The sequence below is a fragment of the Phoenix dactylifera genome, unplaced genomic scaffold (genome assembly GCF_009389715.1).
Source record: "Phoenix dactylifera cultivar Barhee BC4 unplaced genomic scaffold, palm_55x_up_171113_PBpolish2nd_filt_p 001525F, whole genome shotgun sequence".
NCBI lineage: Eukaryota > Viridiplantae > Streptophyta > Magnoliopsida > Arecales > Arecaceae > Phoenix > Phoenix dactylifera.
Window position 1 is genome coordinate 19,074 of NW_024068834.1, and position 20,023 is coordinate 39,096.

General features: G+C 40.1%; 2 protein-coding genes across 2 annotated transcripts; both read left to right on the top strand.

Annotated features, from left to right (window-relative positions):
- Positions 1–3,072: 3,072 nt before the first annotated feature.
- LOC120108741 (protein ALP1-like) lies at positions 3,073–5,537 on the top strand. Its single transcript, XM_039122439.1, has one exon. It carries the CDS (start codon positions 3,453–3,455, stop codon positions 5,076–5,078), a length of 1,626 nt encoding a protein of 541 aa, XP_038978367.1. The 5' UTR covers positions 3,073–3,452; the 3' UTR covers positions 5,079–5,537.
- Positions 5,538–7,876: 2,339 nt separating this feature from the next.
- LOC120108743 (peptidyl-prolyl cis-trans isomerase CYP57-like) lies at positions 7,877–19,942 on the top strand. Its single transcript, XM_039122446.1, has 11 exons — positions 7,877–8,172; positions 9,370–9,548; positions 9,624–9,725; positions 10,688–10,794; positions 10,929–11,070; positions 11,289–11,511; positions 13,591–13,630; positions 17,072–17,267; positions 17,623–17,769; positions 17,904–18,056; positions 19,622–19,942. Exons 1-10 carry the CDS (start codon positions 7,953–7,955, stop codon positions 18,042–18,044), a joined length of 1,497 nt encoding a protein of 498 aa, XP_038978374.1. The 5' UTR covers positions 7,877–7,952; the 3' UTR covers positions 18,045–18,056; positions 19,622–19,942.
- The last annotated feature ends 81 nt before the right edge of the window (positions 19,943–20,023 follow it).

Consider the following 20,023-nt stretch of genomic DNA (forward strand, 5'->3'; position numbering starts at 1 on the left):
GTTGCCGAGTCAGAGATGAGCTGTTTATATGGTTTCAGAACCTCTAGAATAATATTTTCTTCAGAACTCCTTTGAAATGTTCGAGTTCTTTGAACCGTTGCCTCCAACTCATTTGACTTCTAGCTGTAATTAGTGGTCAAGAAAATGACACGGCTTGCTTTCGAGGGACCATTTGATGCTTTAGGAAAGAAAGCTATATGGTTTTAGACTACCTCTTAGCGTACGTCGATGTTCCCCAAATAACTTGAATTCTTCTACACCATACAAAGCTTGCAAGAGAACAGGTCGAGGCATGCACGCAATGCAATTTTTTCAGTGTTTTTAATCACCATTATGGGAGATTACGAGCACCATTAGCTCCTATATAATATACTCAACAAACGTTACTGAAATCCAAAAACAATAGTTGCAAAGGGACAAAACAACTCAATGTTTCCTTGGTACATATTGTTAGATAATATTTAATTATTTAAACAAATTTGATTTTTGATTAGAGATACTCGAACGTTGAAATATTTATTTCTTAGCTAGTTCGATATATTTTAGTTTTGTATTAGAAAAAATAATGCAAATAGAGTTGTATTTAATGTTTCTCTAGCCAGTACCTTTTAATTGGATATATGGACTTTTGGGTTGCTTACAAATGCATGCACGTGAATGCATCCAACTCTTGTCATTTCAAAGAGAGATCAAAAGTCTTGCTAATAAGGATACCCAAACTTCGGCCCTTGTTTTCTCTTGCATACCATTCAATCTTATGGGGAAAAAGGGCCCTAGGCCTTCTCGGAGTCAATCATTGGTGGAATCATACCACCAGAACCCTGCTAATGGTATGTTCCTATCTTCAATACCCTAGTGATCATGTAGTATATATCAAACCATCAATGGTTCCTAGAATTCTTGAAGGAAGTGACCGACGAACTATGGATCTTAATCGTCAATCTTCGATCGAGGCCCCGACTAATTGGCATTTGTTACATCTTTTTGATTGGCAAGGTACTTCGATACATCTCCTTCCTTTCAAAATCCCTCATGTTAGTATCTCATCAATTAGTTTCTTATAAATTCTAATTTAGATTTATTTCCAGAACCCCAATTTATCTATTTTTTTTTAAAAAAATATTCTTTGTTTTCTATGCATTCTAAAATTTCTGGACTGGCTATATCATTGTCTTAGGATGGTTGCATTTACATCAAATATCTCCAATAAAAACAATCTCGCTATCTCTATGGTTGAAGAAGCATTTGGAGGTAATCACAAGCAGTCTATTCATAGAGTGGAATTCTGCAATTGGATCGAGTATTACATATAGTGGTAACCCTTTATTTATTTTTTTTTTTTTTGCTGAAATGGAAGTATCATACATAATGTGTACGGATACAACCAAGAAAATTAAAAAGCAAAACATCCCAGAGCACACTAGGTAAGTCCTCTCCCACCCATAGGTGGTCTCCCGAATAGGTGGCAACAAAAAAAGCCACCTAATCCGCATCCCCATTGGCCTCTCTGAACATATGTTTCGCCTGGATCACTAATCCATCACGGCCTATGGCCCTACTATCTCTCAGCAGTGAGTGGTAATCGTCGATCCCTCCTGAAGCCTACAAGATCCACCCAATAACCGTCGCAGAGTCCCCCTCCAGAAGGACCTCTCTCTCCTACAAGGCATGCCATACATAGCACAAACCAGACCATGCCGCTCTCAACTCCGCCCCTGGCATTGAGATATCAAACAGGTGGCAACTCCTAGCCGCAATCACCCTAAAATTCAGGCTCCTAATAACGAAGCCTACACCTCCTCTCCTGTCGTCCTGCAGGATGCATTCATCGAAGTTGACCCTGAAGCCTTCATTCAAGAGCGAATAATGGCACAAGTAGGTCCTACAACACGTGATGCGTCGCATCGTGAGCTGGCCGTGTGTGTGTGGAAGCCTCTCTCTTGCTTTTAATTATTTTGACTTGTTTTATAATTATTTTGGTGTTTAATTTGATATTAAAATTAAGTGTTATTGTAGGGATTGTTGAGTCAATTGTTAGAGAGGCATTTGTGGCCATGCTAGATGTTGAGGGGATATTATTAGCCCATAATAAATAGTGTCCTCCCTAGGCATTATTGCAATCTTTATGGTCTAGCAGCCAGCTATTAGAGCCATTTCTTAAATAGCCTATATATAAAAGCTATGGTTCAGGCTCTCCCTGATAGCCATCTCCTACCCTCTCTTTTCTCTTTCCTCACCTACTTGTTTTTTTCACTATTTTTGCCACTATTTTTCTTTATATTATACACCTTCGGATTATTAATTTCGGGCAATTAAAAGAGTTGATCAGATCAAAGCTTCTACATGCTCGTACTGTTCAAGAGAGGAGTTAGGTCGAGCTGAAGATCAGATATATCTTGAAAGTGTTAAAGCCATCTGCCTTGAATGAGAGGGGTAGGAATGCACGGAAGTCCATAGCATGCCTTTGATCTAGGTTTCCCCTATTTTTCTAATTTCTTACTCATAAATTATTCCTTTCCAATGTTATTCATAAGTATTTTGTCACACAAATTCTTGATTTTCTGCTTTTATTAATTTACATCCAATATATATATATATATATATAGAACAAAATCCATGGTGGTTTTAGCTAATAAGCAAAAAAGTAAAAAAAACAAGAAAGAAGGAAATTAAGGATGGCAGGAGACGTAATCCAAAAAAAAAGCAGTGTTACTCAATCGAGCAATGTGGAGTCAACAAACACTTCCTCAGTCCGCGTTACAGGATCAGGATCAAATATTCCATCTCCTTTAAGCTGATCACATGCACTTGTATCAAAAAAAAAAAAGGAAAAAAAAGAACTCATCACGTATCATAAAAAAGTTAAAACTTCTAGACCAACCCGACCCAAACCGATCCATATAAAAAACAAACGCTGGTCTTCTAATAATTTAAAATTAGACCCTGGAAACAACATGTTACCCTTTTTTGACCCCTCTCACATTCCCATCCCTCATACCACCTGGCCAGAATCTCAACGCAACTCCCCTCGTCCCTTCGCTGCCTAACGCGTATACACGGACACGGAACCCGTTCAGCTGCTCCCTCGTTCCCCTTCTTCTAACCTACACCACAGGCAACACGTCATCACCTGACATCACTCCTTTGCCGAACCATTTGTCTCAATCGCAGGCGGCCGTTGTCTTAAGCTATTCCCTCCATCGCCCTTAGCCGCGTGGCCCGCGGTTTACTGGAACTCGCCAGTCGGCGGCCCCCCACCGGCCCGCTTCCTTCCTTGCAACGCTCCACCAAAACGCGTACACACGGTGTCGCTCCCCCAACGTATATATTATATATTACCGTCACCGTTCACATTACCGTCCCCCATTTGCTCAGCTACTCTTTCTTCCTTTCGCCATCCGAGTTTTCCAATTCCTTTTGCAACGCCACCAAACGCACGCGTTGGGCGATTTATGAAATCATCTCCCACTCCGACTTCCACCAACCCCCTCCTCCTCCCCTTAGTTGAGGACGACTTCTCCTTTTACTTCTCCTCCTTGCAAGACGCCCCAGCTTCCTTCCCCCCTTCTTCGTCCCCCTCGGTCGACATGGCGAAGAAGCGGAGACGACGAGATGGTGGAGATGAAGGTGGCGGCGACGATGGCGGCGGTGGTGGGGAGGAGGATGAAGAGAATAAGAATAATAATAATAAGAAGAAGAAGAGGTCGATTGCGAAGCTATTGACGTCGCTCGCGGTCCTCGACGCCCAGGAGGAGTCCGACCGGCGGGCCTCCGACGAAGCCGCCCGCCGCGACCTCTCCCTCCTCCAGGCCAACCACCGACGCAAGTCCCAGGCCATGCTTGAGTACTACTCCCGCCTCCAGGACCATTTCTCGGACCTCGACGACTCCGACTCTATCCGCTCGGAGAATTCCCGCCTCGCCGCATCCGCCACCGCCGCCGCTGCCACCGTCGCTAGCGGCTCCTCCCCTTCCGCAGCCGACGCCGCCGCCGTCGGTGGGGGAGGCCAGCACCACCATCGGCGGCTCTGGGTGAAGGACCGATCCCGTGCCTGGTGGGACCAGTGCAGCCACCCGGACTACCCGGAGGCGGAGTTCCGGCAGGCGTTCCGGATGGGGCGCGCGACGTTCGACATGATCTGCGAGGAGCTGGGCTCGGCGGTGGCGAAGGAGGACACGATGCTCCGGGCGGCGATCCCGGTCCGGCAGCGGGTTGCGGTGTGCATCTGGCGGCTGGCCACCGGCGAGCCGTTGCGCCTGGTGTCGAAACGCTTCGGCCTCGGCATCTCCACCTGCCACAAGCTCGTGCTCGAGGTGTGCTCTGCCATCAAGACCGTTCTGATGCCCCGCTTCCTCCAGTGGCCCGACGACGCGGCCGCCGCCGCCATCAAGGCCCGCTTCGAGGCCCTCTCCGGGATCCCCAACGTGGTGGGTTCCATGTACACCACCCACATCCCCATCATCGCCCCGAAGATCAGCGTCGCCGCCTACTTCAACCGCCGCCACACCGAGCGCAACCAGAAGACCTCCTACTCCATCACCGTCCAGGGCGTCGTCAACCCCGACGGCGTCTTCACCGACGTCTGCATAGGCTGGCCCGGCTCCATGCCCGACGACCAGGTGCTCGAGCAGTCGGCGCTCTACAAGCGCGCCTCCGCCGGCCTGCTCCAGAACTCCTGGGTCGTCGGCGGCACCGGCTACCCGCTCATGGACTGGGTCCTAGTCCCCTACACCCACCAGAACCTCACCTGGACGCAGCACGCCTTCAACGAGAAGATCGGCGAGGTGCAGCGGGTTGCCAGGGACGCGTTTGCGAGGCTCAAGGGCCGGTGGAGCTGCTTGCAGCGCCGCACCGAGGTCAAATTGCAGGACTTGCCGGTCGTCCTCGGGGCGTGCTGCGTTCTCCACAACATTTGTGAAATTAGGAACGAGGAGATGGATCCGGCGCTGACGTTTGAGCTCGTCGACGATGAAATGGTGCCGGAGCACAGCCTCCGGTCGGCGAGTTCCATGCAAGCTAGAGACAACCTTGCCCACAATTTGCTGCATCATGGCCTCGCCGGAACCGCATTCTTCTGATTGCTTCACAGGCTATCATTTCTTTTTTCTTCGTCGCCGAACAGTGCAGAATTTTAGCTTAATTCGAATTATATTGGTTGTGGGGCCGCCATGGAAAGGTGTTCGATTGATTGCCCATCGCTGACTGATAGATAGGTCTCGAGATTTTGTTAGGTTAGAACTTAGAAGAAATTAAGATTGGTTACAGAGATGGAGAAAGTTTTAACATTGTATTGGGGGTTTGCTTGGATGAAGATGCTGAAGAAATTCGTGTTATAATTATTCTTTTTATACCAAGATTGCATTGATCATTGTTAACATAAGTTGCTATGGAATTCTGTGCTTCTTGGATCCCTGCATTTCAATGGGTATTTAGCTGCCACCGAATACCGGAACCAGGACAGGGTATTATGTATTCGGAAGCTACTGAATGGTTTTTATGCTTGAATGTCTAATAACAGTGTTGGCTACAGCATAACATTTTTGGAGTTATACAATAATGAAAATTGCATCCACTTTTCCTTGTCATTTCTATGCATAACTAGCCTTAATTTTCATGCATTGGGCATTTTAGGTCTTGATGTTCTTTGATTCCCATCTGGAATAGGAGGACAAACAAAAGTTTGCTTGTGCATGGAGGTTTTGTTGTCAGAAGAATTGTCTGCACTTCTAGAATACTAAATAATGCAGCTCTCCAACCATCAGAGTCCAAGTCTAACTTGGTAGACTCTAGGCAGAAATTTCCATGTATTGAACTGCTGAAGGATGAATTAATCACAAGACAATGAGGACCAAGTTTGGTGGTAAAAGAATAAATATATTTTGTGGCTGATTAGTGTTGCATTTGTTTTGGGGAAAAAGGGGTTGGTGGCTGAGGTTTCTGTCATGGTCTGGATCGCTTAACCTCGATCGATGATGCGAAGGCAATATTTTTCATGAATTTTATCGAATTATTTGTTTGGCACATTCTTATGCGAATCACAAGAACTTTCAATGAGTTTTAGGAAGGCATTGAAGACTACTTTGGATGCAGTATGTACATAAGAACAGTCCCGTATGAGGATTTCTGTTGATTTGGGGAAAAAAATCTCATCTTTTAGGTGAACATTATTGAAGTGATATTTTGACCGCCATGGTAAGGTGATACCATCTTCCTCCATTCATGAAGAAAGCATCAGATTTTGTATTGGTAATTGGTATTAAAACATGGCTGTGTTTGACAAGCAAAGGTGGTAAAGCAATCTAGGTTTCCCTCCATTAGTTTATATTACAACTAAACTGCCTTGCCTCTTAACAGTTCAATAAGTAACAGGAGACCCAACCTAATAGATATCAATTCCCTCTAGAACCCCATTAAAATATGTGACAATGTTTCTATGATATTCTTTGGTTTCATTTTGTCTCGTTCGAGAAGCTATGTTACCTGGACACTGTTTTTAAAGATTCTAGAAGTGCTTTTTTTTTTGACACTTTTGAACATCCGGTCACAACAAGAGAGGATATAAAACAGCTGGAGACTGTACTTTCGAAGAGTCCTCCTAACTTTTAACCAAAAGTGCTGACACTGGGCACTTATTATGGAGGGTTACGTTGAACACTCTTAATCTCCAGCTATGTGCCATTTTATTCTTAATATAAAATTATTATGATTAATTATCAATTTAAGTGACTTAATATATTTTAGATAGTCCTAAAGAATCCTAATGAATAACTTAAACAACTTGCAAAGCCATCCATGATCTATTATTTTATTTGTTAGGCATCATGTATGATATATCCATCTACTTTTCTTTTCAGATTTTCTTTTCTGAATAAACATCTAAATGTTGCATATAAAAATATATGCTATGTTCCTGTTTTAAATTTTGGAGGCCGTGCTTGAAACTTGTGGATGCTTATACACTTAATCACCTATTTGGCAATGCGAAGTAGCAAGGAACCACAGAATATTTTTGTTTCAGGATATTCCAATTCCATTTATTTGACAACCCCTGGGTTACATTTCCATTAGATGCCAATTGCCATCATAATCGATCCATGAAATCAAAAAATAATCATATAATCTTTGAGAAGTTGCAATATAAAACAAAACAAAAGTTGTAAGTGTGTGGAATATTTGCTTCTAGTTAGTTACACATTCTCATGCATCACAAGAATATACCAGGCTATAAGGATTAGGGAAAGCCCGCTTTCCCTCTCCCAATATCTCCCGAGATTGGATAATTAATAAGGAATCAAGGAAACATCAGTACCGGGCGATTTTATTAAAGAAGACAACCGCAACTATATATATTGTGGCACACTTTCGAGGTATCAACTATTGGGGTAGAGCTTAGGGCAGCATAGGAGGGAATCTCCTACGCGAGATGGATGTTGGGGGTTAGGAGCATCGTCTTTGAAGAGGACTCAGTCGTTGTGATCGAATGGATACGGAATGAGGGATGGAGGGGGGAGGAACGCCCGTTGCCATGCGATATTCATTGGTTGATGAGGGAGTATAGCGTCTTCCAGGCCTTGCATGTATAGTGGAAGGTGAACAAGGTGACTGACTGAATTGCTTCGTTTACTGTCCAACACTTTGGAGAGATCTTTTGGACATATAATTTATCTATTTTTCTACATTTGAGCCATCTTCTATCTTTTAGCTTTGTTGGCTGTGCTTATGCTGAAAAAACAACCCGATCTCGTTCTCAAAGATGAGATGCATAGCCGAACCCAAAACGGCAGTCGGAACCGGCCCGGTTCGAATCCGAACCACAAGACGGCAGGATAACGGACGATTATATCGGCTGAGTTCGAGCTATATGTGTGCGTGTGTGCGTGCATGTGTGTGTGTGTGTGTGTGAAGGCAACCCAAGGGCAAGAGTTGGATCGGCAAGGAGAGGGGCATCGGCGATGTCGTCGGTGTACGTGTTGGAGCCGCCGACGAAGGGAAAGGTGGTGGTGAACACGACGTTGGGGCCCCTCGACATCGAGCTGTGGCCGAAGGAAGCCCCCAAGGCCGTCCGCAACTTCGTCCAGCTGTGCCTCGAGGGATACTACGACCGCACTATCTTCCATCGCGTCATCAAATCCTTCATCGTCCAGGGCGGCGATCCCACCGGCACCGGCTCCGGTACCGCTTCTTTCCTTTCCCTCTTTCCCCTTCTCTTGCTCTCTTTTCCTCGTCGAACATCAATTGATCTTTTTCCCCCTTATTTTTCTCTTGTTTTGTATTAGTGAGATTAGGGCTGTGGGAATTAGGCTTGTAAGCTTAGTTGAGAATCACACATGATGTAGCGAAATTCTTGATTTTTTCCGTCTTCTTTGACAAAAATAATCCAAGAATTGTTTAGGGCCGATTAGATGGGATTGTAGACAAAGTCAACGAAGATTAGATTTTTCTTTCTTTGACGGTGTAAGATCAGATGCTTGAAACTCAAATGTTTTTTGCTTTTGTTTGTTGGTTAGTTTGTGAGATTAGGGTTGATGGTTACTCTATCAGGTTTTAGGGTTATAAGCTTCATTAAGAATCTGAGACCACGTAGACCAATTCAACATTTTCTTCTTTTTGTGAGAAAAAAGGAGTTTCATCAAAGAAGATTGCCTGCAGTTGCAATGATGGTTATAGTTTATCACTATGTTGCAAATCAAGATTATAGGCTTCGTTTAGATGATCCAAGAATCAGTTAAAGCAATCTTGACTTAGGACATGATATTTAGTAGACAATGAGGAATGGGGTTAGCCATGAGAAATGACTCAGTTTTTAGGGTATGCTATTTTACATTGCTTTGCTTCACAATGGAAATAGCATCACAAAAAGATTAGAAGAGTCAGGAAAAAGAGGTGCTCTATCTTTATCTTAGAGGCTTGCTAAAGTTGTGGGACTTCATCACAACTTCCTTTTTATTTGAGAACTGGGGTTTCGATCTATTGGGTGCTGATCTTGGACTATTTTTTGGATTCTATCTTGATATTCTGGCAAACCTTTTTATTGCTGTTTCTTGGTTTTCTAATATTAACATGGTCTTTTATTAATCACACAATGTATCTTTTTTTTTCCGCAAAAATAAAAGGAGAGTAATGATCTTGCTATCAAGGCCTTTGATGGCACTCTAAGTGCGCTGAAAGTCCTAGGAGACTAACTAGTGTTTAAATGCTGTTGTAGGAGTTCTTTGCACATACTTTATTATTTTATTAGGTAATGTACATAATTTTGTTTATTTTTTGGCTAATTTAATTAGGTTCTAATTGTGGGATTTAGACTCTATGATCAATATGGATAGGTCATCTTCAAGAGCGTTGACATGTAACATGTTTTCCAACTCGTAGGTGGTGAAAGCATATATGGAAGTACGTTTGCTGATGAATTCCACTCTCGTTTGAGATTTAACCATAGGGGCTTAGTTGCATGCGCAAATGCCGGCTCACCACATTCAAATGGAAGCCAGTTCTTTGTAACATTAGATCGATGTGATTGGCTTGATCGAAAGAATACAATTTTTGGAAAGGTGATGACCGCTACTTTTTTCATCTCTTTCTGACTATTTAAATTATAGTTCCAACTGAAACCCCAATATCTACAGGTCACTGGGGATTCAATATATAACCTTCTTCGGTTGGGCGATGTTGAGACTGATAAGGATGATCGACCTTTATACCCACCTCCAAAGATCCTTTCTGTTGAGGTAGGTTTTTATGGATTTGGCTTTCTGTTATATTTGCAAATCAACATGCAACTTTATTTTACCCAACAAATTGCAAAAAAAATGGGTTATTGCAATGAATTAGCTTCTTATTAAAATATTGAGGCACTTAAGTTGGATTCAAAATGCCTTTGGGATTGACATCATCTTAGGTTGAGGAAGCATGATGGGGGAAGGCTGGGATGTAAGATAATGAAAAGAGATAAAAAAACAACAAGAAAAGGATTGGTTGGAGTGGAGGAACCACATGTTTCTACATTGGAGTTTGTTTGTCATTGTCATCAAAATATGAGTGCTGTGCCAACTGAGGAGGAAAGCCTAAAATTTTTAGCTCTTACTCACAGGTGGAGACCTTAGTCATATATAGGGCTCCTTACATCCAATCTTAAATATTAATGGCCCATTACATAAAAGCAGGTATAAGGTGAATAAATGAAAGGAGTAGTGGGTAGACTGGATTGGCTTATTATTAATGCATGCTCTTCCAAAATTCTCATTTTGAATTGTTGCAAATATATTTTAATTCCTATCTTTCCAAGAAAATCTGGTAAAAGAACCTTTCTTTTAATTGCTATTTTTATATCTTTGCATATCATTCAATTATTCATTGCAGCAAATTTTTGTCCTGTTCTTTGTTTCCCTAAAATGATATCAAAGGATATTTTGAACATGTCTTGTATGCTGTGTAGTGCTCGATACCTCTGGATGTTCCCTATTTTATGTTCTTTTCAGTGTATTTACATATAGTGTGAAATTTGCTTACTTGTTCTAGTTCAGACTACATATTGCGATTTTCTCTTACTCTAAGAATTCACATGCGTAGATTCAGTTTGTAACCCCAGTACTTTAGTTCATGACTTTCTTGCTTTATGATTGTTTAGATAATTAGTCCATCATATATTAATTCCCTTAGTTAAAAATATTTGTCTTTGAAACTTGTTTAGGTACTTTGGAATCCATTTGATGATATAGTCCCAAGGAAGGTGCCTGAGAAGCCTCAGTCTTGGAGCAAGGTTGATGTTGAGGGACAAGAGAAGAAGAAAGCTGTTAAGTACGTACTTTTTGCATCTTACTGCTTCAATTTTATGGACCGTATAAGTACATCCATTCTTCATGTACCAATTTATATCATCATAACTAACTTAGTTATAAGATATCTCTGCTAATATAACTTGCATCAAATAGGCAGCTAAATGTGCTATCTTTTGGAGAAGAAGTAGAAGAGGATGAAAAAGAGGCAGCAGATATAAAGGATAGGATTAAGAGTATTCATGATGTATTAGATGATCCTCGTTTTCTCAAAGAAGAACGGCAAAAAGAACCATTGGTGAGAAACTACTGTACTAGATTTAGAACCATTCTATCCTGAAATTTCACATTCCTATTTTTACCTTTGCAGATTGTCAGTTATTCTTGGACATAACATGGATGGACTTGTCATTGTGGTTCTTACTATAGTTTGTAATCATAAAAAATACTATATTGTTTTGTTATTGCACTGAACAAAGCCAAACAAGAAAGTATTGATTATTTTTTAACATGCAGACTTCAGCAGAACAAGAAAAGAAAAAGGATATTCATTTATCTGTCAGAGAAGTTTTAAGCTCCAAGAAAGGTGATTCTACGAAAGATCCAGAAATTAATTATCCTGACACTTATGATCATAGCGATGATGATGAGGCAAAGTTTGATGAACGGATGCGTTTGCAAATTCTGAGAAAGCGCAGGGAGCTGGGAGATATCAGCACTCATGAAAAGTCATCCACTGGTACTGTACACTTATGCGTTGCTTTCCATTCTGTTATACAAGGAACGTGATGAGGATACATCCTTTGCCAATGCTAGCATTTTTCCCTTCTCTTGGTACAAGTCTTTGCTCCTATTCAACATGAAGTGTATAATTTTTTTTTGAAACAAATAATACGATGCCTATATAGACTAGCTGGTTAGTTCTCATGAACATTTTTCTTTAATACTGATTTTTGGTAAATGGCACGAACATTTGTTAAATAGAAGTGAGTACAAGAAGAAGTATGTTGTCTCCTTTTCATTTTAGGTGGATAAGTTGATGACAAAACTCCATTAGAAAGAGGAAATAATGTGGAAGACAATAAAATACTCAAAGCAGAAAAAATGTAGGTCTGCTGATTTACTTGTATGGACCACTCTTGGCCTGATTTCAACTTGAAATTTCTAGGATAATGTATGCTTGACCAGACCAACTTTGAAATTTTCGGGTATTCTTGATCAGACCAAATTTGATTTTTGTGGGCCATGCTGAATCCTAATCCAAATTCTTTCTTTCAAGGTCTGAAACCAGCTATATTTATGCTCTACGATGGTAACTTGTTGAACTATTGATCCCATTTTTGTTCACCTATTCAATTGGCAATATTGGCTTAGCTACTCAAACCCTAATACCAAGTATGCATCTATTTGCTGCCCTTTCACTCAAACATTACACCATATTGCATGAGAGGTGGTGCCGCAAAAACTCGCAGTTGCATAAGTTGGCTTATTGAATTCCAGGGTTATGCTCAAAATTTCCATTGAGATGTTGCCTACACTGGATTCTTAATTATAAACGTTATATGAAACTAGTTCTCTAAAATGTAAATAATCTCATAGTCAGGGTTACAATTTGTTAGTTGACTATAATTCCTGAAAAAGATCAGGAAATTGCTGGGATTAAAATTACCTTTAGTTGCATGTGAGGGATTAAGAACACTGGTTCAGAATCAGCTGCGTGGAACTCCATTACTTCATGAAAATTTTTCACATCAAACTGCCATGAGTCCAAAATCTGGAATCGGGTGTATGTTTAGCTTTTTCATATTTAAGTATTGAAAAGTGTGAGTCCTAAAAATATGTGGTTTCCATCATAGATTCAGGCATATCTTGTATGTTAGGCAGGTGATTGAGTGGTTAGATAGATCTGGATAGTGTTTGGAACAACCATTATGGTGCTGGTCACCAATACATGGTTCAACCGTGGCTCACCTATGATTCGACCATCCAACTCCCATTTTAGTTCTCATATATCCGGATTGATCCATGCCCCTTTGTTGCTTCACAATTCAACCTCAGTGTCACCAAAAAAGAAAAAAACGAAGAGGTTGAGGAGGTTAGGTTTAGGCATGTATTCCGTGCTTGCTTCTCGTCACGGTTCTTGCCGGATCTCCACCTCCTCTCCTGGATCCCCATCAGGTCCCTACCGCTTAGCCTTGATTCCCACCACAGGCTTCCGCTTTCATCAAATTGTGTTGCTTGGCCTTGAATCAAATTTGATATGGCTGCATCGTCTTGAAAGCCACTGATCTGGTCTCCCCACTTGAAATCCTGTTAGATGTAGCTGCATTGGCTTGAATCTCCTTGGATCATGTCACCTCAAAAAATCCTCCTACAACCAGTCCTCTTCCCTTGCCTTCGACAAAGGGTGGAGAACTATAGAAGAGGATTGAGAAGCAAAACTCGGGCATCGAAGGGAAAGGAGCCCTTTTAATTTCTTTCCTCATTCATTTTTACTTTAAATGCATTTTTAACTTGGGGTGGGTGGGAACTGGGTCAACTCATTCCGGACTGATCAGTTCAATTGTTTGACCCAACGGATCAAACAGATTTGTGGGAAGTGGGTCTTAAAATGACCCAACCTGCTAGAGGTTGTGGGTGATGGGTCAGGCAATTCAATCTGTTCTTAGGTCAAACTGGTTTTTGGGAAGAGTGGGTTCTGGGTGACCCAACCCACCAAAGGTCATGGGAGATGGGTTGGGCGAGTCAACCCGTTCACCCGGGTCGATAAACATTGATGTGGATAGATTCTGATACATTGGGCTCTAATTTTTTGCAGATAAATCTACTCAGAAGGATCGTGAAGTATCACTTTCAAGGTATCGCTCCCAATCTAGCTATGTGCTGATATCTTAAATTTTTCTTATTCTATGTTTTTCAAGTTTTGATGTGTTTCTTGAGTTCTCATCTCCTTATGTTTAGATATTCTGTTTTCGTTTCTTACACCTTGTTTGAGTCACCACAATTATTTAATGAATATTTTTTTAACTTGATCATGTACAAAAACTTTGAACTTTCATTAATTCTTATCCAGTTTCTTTCTTTTAATGTAGCTGATGTGTGAGACATCAAGGATTTAATCATCTTCTTGTAGTGTTTATGTTGGTCAGTGATGGGTTATTGTACTGCATTGTGTCATGCTGACATCTGGCTTGCCTTGGACGGAGAAATAAGAAACATGTTCACAAGTCACACAAAAACATGCTAGATACACTAGCAATATCTATGCTTCTAACATGTTTATTTTTTAATGATAAGTAGATGTGCTTGGAATAGTCTAACTGAATGTTTGATTTTTCCTTTAAGGCACTTTACACATTTTGCTCATGAGTAATCTGACAATTGTATTAAACTATCTTGAGAAATCAAACTGACAGACTAATCATAAGAAATTTTAATGTCAATATAAGTATATTTTGACATGTGTCGATCATCTGGTATTTTGTATATTTGGAATTTGATCCAGTGCTGGTGGATATGGATGTGCACAATACACTTTTGTTTATCATGTTGGTAATCCTCTAAGTAGTATTTGTTGAATGGCACATATTGTCATGGACCACCTACCATATACATAATACATTGCATTCATTTGTACAACCGTGCCTGTCTGTTGAGATGTTGTGCTTCACTATTGAATACTTTATTGACTACATTAATTGCATTTATTGTAGCTCATGTTCCACGGTAAAAGCATGGGAGTGTCCATTTTGGTTTTTCACTTAAAGTTTTTCTGCTTTATGTTGGCGACCCTATTATTACTATTTTATCAAGTTTCCTCTTTACCATTGATGGTCTTGTTGTTTACATACAAAATGAGATTTCATTCTCTCTTTGCTGCTCAACCATTGAAAAATTGTCGGAATTACATGACTTTGAGCCGTTGTGGTTTCTCATTAGTTTCTCTGGATCTGTGCCCTATGTTATCCAATAGATTAACTTAAATCTTCCTCATTGCGAATAGTTACGATACTTATGGACAGCCACTAGCCATCTTGTCATGTTTCTGAATGTTGTGTTTTCTACAAACTGTTTGTTATGAACATTGCATCCATTAGGTGATATCTCCATTTCTCAACCTCTTCATGATCTTGAAACATTTAACAGGAATTTTCTTTCCTAAATTTATTAAACTACTTTATGTGAGTTTCAGCAATGACTTGTTAGTTGGTCCAATTGATCTTGCCTGGTTATTTGAAGCTCAAACCCATTCTAAAGTCTTCCACTTTTTACTTTTTCTCTTTTCGGTCATAGGTTGGTTGGTCCAAAGAACGAGAGTCGGCTTCCTTTCAGAGAAATCTAGGTGATTGTTTGAGGTTGATCTCGACCTAAGTAAATCAATCCTGGCTTGATCTTGTAGCCATGTTCTGTACTGCTCCTTTTATTACTTCCATCTGAGAGATTCATCCTGTTGATTTGCATTTTCTTTTTATTTTCTTTTAAATGCCTTTTAACCCTAAGAACCTTTAGTACATTTCTGATCCATGCTACCTGGAGTTAGATGTCCATCTTAAAGAATTGAAGTTGGATAGGTGCCGGAATATTAGATACTTGTCAAATGCTTCAGTTCTTGCTTCCAGTGGCTGAGGGAGAATTTGCATTTCTAACAGTGAGTTTGTGATGTAGGACATTCTAGACTGTAGGGGTCTACAGGGTCTAGAGAAGCAAGGCTTAAACCTATCGGTTGCTGGGAATTCCAGTGCAATAGTAAGTTAAGGGTTTTAAATACAGCAAAGCAATCAGCTGTGCTTTTGGCTAGACAGAGGGGTCCGTTGGTGGATTATAAGGGATAGATTTAAGGAGAAATAACAAAGACAGTAACATCAGATTTGATTCTGCAGTACTACAGATATGTGGAACTAGTGGTTTAGGGGCAGCAAGGCGAGGGTTTGCAGGGATCAACCACAGGTTGTGATGGAAGGCTGTTAGGCTTGCTGCTATGCCAGAACAAGGCATGCTTGGACATAGCCCTGATCTGACCTGAAAATAGACCCTGACAGGTGATTGTTTGCCTTCCACACACGACTATAATGGCACAATGGCAGGGGAGTAGTTTTCTGCATTAGGTCCGCATGCTCTAAGGGTCTAGTATGGTTCTGCTGCAGATTAGTTCACAGCAGCAACGGTAGAACAACCAGGCCACAGAAAATAAAGAATAGAAGCAAAACTGAAGACAGTAGAAAGTAGCAAAAGGAGAGGCAGGATAATACTGGACTCACTAGGAATCACACCTAGGGTTTGAAGGCCTCACATCTTCGATGCAGAATCACACCATAAGAGTAAAGAAAACCAAAGATTCCATTCTTCCGTTCATAATCTGAGTAAACTTTGATTACATGAAACTTAAGAATTCCTTTTTTATAAGAAAAGATAAACCTAATTCGACTCTATTTCAAAATCCCAAAACTGCCCATAATAAGGCCTGGTTACTGTTCACGGTTACTGTGGCTGAAGCAGTGCTGTGGAGAGTATTGCTACAATTAAATTGGTCTCATAAGCTAACAATTAAAATATGAGATCTTTTAGTCTCAACCTTTGATTTTAAAGTACTACTAAAAACTAAAAATAAGTGGAAACAAATAGAAAACAAAAAATTGACACCTATATTAAAATCTAAGAAAAATTCCATGTTGCATCCGCTTAATGCACCATGACATGTTCTCAATCTCCATCTGTTTGGATTTTGAACCACCACAAATACATTGGAGGTAGGCTATTAATATTTTAGTTCTTATTAAGGTTGTAGGTGTTAAAATAAGTAGAAAGTAAATTACACAAAATGTGATCTGTCTTGTTTCCTTAACTTCACTTGGGCTTCAGTGCTTATATCTTTTGTGCAAGATTTGTGGTTATTATTTTTGGAAGGCATCATCACTAAAAGAAAATCTCATCTCATTCTTGAGACTGCATGTGCATTTCATATCATTTCTTTTGTGCCTAGACATTGATTAAAGCTGCTTTGTCATCCTCGTTCCATTGTTTAAAAAGGCTATCGTTTTGGTTTCCTTTTTATGCTGGATAAGGGTAGCATGCCAGAACTTGCCGTCCTTTTTGTGCTGGACAAGGATAGTATGCTAAAAATTGGCCTCCAAATTGAATAATAACAAGTAGGATCGATATGGTTGAGAAATTAGATTGAAACAAATAATTTGTGGTGAACCAAATGTATTGGGATTTTTCCGTATATATTGAGGTTCTCTAGCATATAGAGCTAATCATTGTGGATCATTCCCTGGTATGCTCTAATTAATGCTATGCAGGAGCAATGCCGATGTTACTGAGGGCCAAATTACAAAGGTTGAAAAACTATCTATAAAGAAAAAGGGCATTGGCTCAGAAGCTAGGGCTGAACGTATAGCCAGAGCAGATGTTGAATTACAGCTACTTGGTCATGCTGACCAAGAAAGAGAGATGCGGAAACAGAAGAAGCGTAGGCTTCATGGTCGTGAAGAAGATGTATGTGTGAACTTTCCTGGTATCATATTAGTTTCATCTAATTTGTTCTATGATTTAATGAAGAAGATCCATCTTCTATTTTATTAGGATACAAAAAACATATTTGATTTAATGAAAATGTCATACCATCTCTGCATTTTGGCTAATGAGCAAGGTATTTTATGGTTTGACGTTCTTGCCTCCTCTAGTCGATAAGTTCTCACAAGATTTTGTCAAATATCTTTATCATTCTTAAAAGTCGGAAGCACCTCTCTTTCTTAATACTAATAGGCTTATTTTACAAGTTAAAAGTGCATGCATCTTTTTCCTTTCTTTGGTTATAGTTTGACTTATTCAGGGAAATTTTTCATTCCAGACACTAGCGAAGCTGGAGAGGTTCAAAAAGGGTATCAATGCCAAGCTCTCTGGACCTGGCAGTAGTGATTCTAAGGGCAATGACAAGGAAGATGAGTCAGGATGGATGACAGCCAAGTTGAAGTTCATACCTGAGTCTTCTGAAAAGGTACTTACACCATCTTATTGACCCTCCTCTTCCTCCTGTTTCTTCTTGTTCTTGTTTGTTTGTTTGTTTGTTTGTTTGTTTTTTAATTTTTTTTTATATATATCCAATGTACTAAGTTTGCAAACTGCTCACAGGATAATATGGCAAGGAAAGATGATCCAAATGAATACGTAGTGGTTGATCCTCTTCTAGAGAAAGGTAAAGAAAAATTTAACAGGATGCAAGCGAAGCTTAAGCGACGAGAACGGGAGTGGGCTGGCAAATCTATCACCTAGTTGTTTAACCAGGTGAGGTTTATCATAATGCTCTCATCCTTTGTATTCTTTCTCATTTGAATTGTTTTCTTGGACTATATGTATGCAAGCAGATATGAGGATTTCTTGAAGTTCACCAAGGATATAATACCTGGTGTTATAGTTCTGTCAGAACCTCCATAAGTAGATGCACGAAAACAGCCAAATTCTACATTTAGATATTTATCAATTTATTAGTACTGGCAAACAAGTTGAGATTATGCATCTCATGTTCAAAAATTCATAACTGAACTTGCTGTATATTTTTACTGCTTGACTTGCGAGTTGATTGATGCAATTTTTTATATCTTTAGACAGGCCTTACCTTTGATTAGACATGAGAAAATCCTGACAAGTGCTTAGCAGATTCATTGATATATTAGTTCTAGATGCATTAACTTGATAATTCATTTAAGGATGGAATTCGGTGGAAACAGCTAATTTGGCAGGTGACTGTACTTCTGTGACCATATAACAAGAATTGTAGGCATTACTGTGTGTCTCCAGTATTTGATGTTTGTTTTATGCATGTAGTTGTATTCATTACTATTGGAAGAGAGTTTTTCACCATTGATAGGTTTTTGAATCTTTTCAAAGAATTCATCTGTGTTATCTTAGGCCCACTTTTCCCAACTTTTAGATACAAATCTGAGCTACTTAGTTTGGTCTTTGGTCATAAATAAATCTTTTTTGAACATGCTTGTATATTTTGAGCCAGTTCTTGACCACTTCCTCCTGACCTTAGGTATTTACATGTTTCTAATGCTCATCTTATTCTTATATTCTCTCTATTGCTCAACAGGCTATTGAACATTGTCTGCTTTATTCTTGTCCTAGAAAGTTTCCAATAGGCAGTCATGTGACTATCATGAAGTGCAATAGTACCTACTCACTTTGTCTACCGTCTTTCTGATTCAATTGCACGGCTTTATTGTCTCTTGAGATTTTCAGTATATTAGATCCAAGATGGAGAAAAATGATTGTTAACGAGAAATCGACCTACTATTTCGTATTTCACACAAATGTTCACAAGGGCATTGTTTTTGTGTCCCATAGTTTGTGTCAAGACAAATGTCTGAACATATCTTTTTACAGCGAGGGATACTGTCAAATTTTTACCACATTCGTTTCCATTACATGCACATTGTCAAAAGAACATGCATAAGCGTTCTTGAGAGCCTCAATCGATCTGAGGGAAGTCCTTTTTTGAAAGATCTAGCAGTAGAGCTTAAGGGTGTATTTACTTTGTCTTCTCATTAGAATCTTTTTCTCTTACCATTGGGATCGGGGGATACAGGTCCTCCATTGTGACGAGCATTTCAGTTGATGGCCATCTACTAGCTTGAACTTGCTCAACGAATGTAATTTAGCACAATTTATATTTGACCTTATTTCCTTGGTATGTCGATTACAGACTGCATGATTATTGACCTTTAAGAGCATAATGCATGCTAGTGAAAAAGCTATGCAGAGTTAGACCATCCGTTGTTTGGTGATTGAAGTTGAATCTATGCGAATAAATCCTTGATTTAATATTTCTAATTTATCCTTGTTGACAGGGGGACTTCGATCTGGGCTGCGTTGCCAACTGTACAGGAATTTGCTCCCCATTTAACTCTTTTGAGTCTTGATGCATCTTGTAAGGTGCATGCTTGGACATTGATGTACTGCCTTGGACCTCTGGGCAAACGACAGGTCTAGTACGACAGCAGTGAGTGACTCTCCCATGAGCTTTGTAATATTTGGGGTTTTCCATTGCTCAAATCAATCATTTATGCGGTGCATAGTCCCTGGAATCACCTTGAACTATATGTCCTTTCTCTGATGTGTTTTCCTCATTGCTGGAGAAATGGAGAGGCTTGTATTGGGCTGTTAACTGACCAAAAAAAAGCGATGGCTTTGATAGAGTTATGCGCATATACGGGTTTATATTTATTTATTTATTTATTTAAATGCTAAAA

Coding starts and splice junctions, on each gene's coding strand:
- LOC120108741 (XM_039122439.1), top strand. CDS start 3,453: ATGAAATCATCTCCCACTCCGACTTCCACCAACCCCCTCCTCCTCCCC.
- LOC120108743 (XM_039122446.1), top strand. CDS start 7,953: ATGTCGTCGGTGTACGTGTTGGAGCCGCCGACGAAGGGAAAGGTGGTG. Junction 8,173..9,369: donor TCCCACCGGCACCGGCTCCG/GTACCGCTTCTT, acceptor TCCAACTCGTAG/GTGGTGAAAGCATATATGGA. Junction 17,268..17,622: donor TTCATGGTCGTGAAGAAGAT/GTATGTGTGAAC, acceptor TTTTCATTCCAG/ACACTAGCGAAGCTGGAGAG.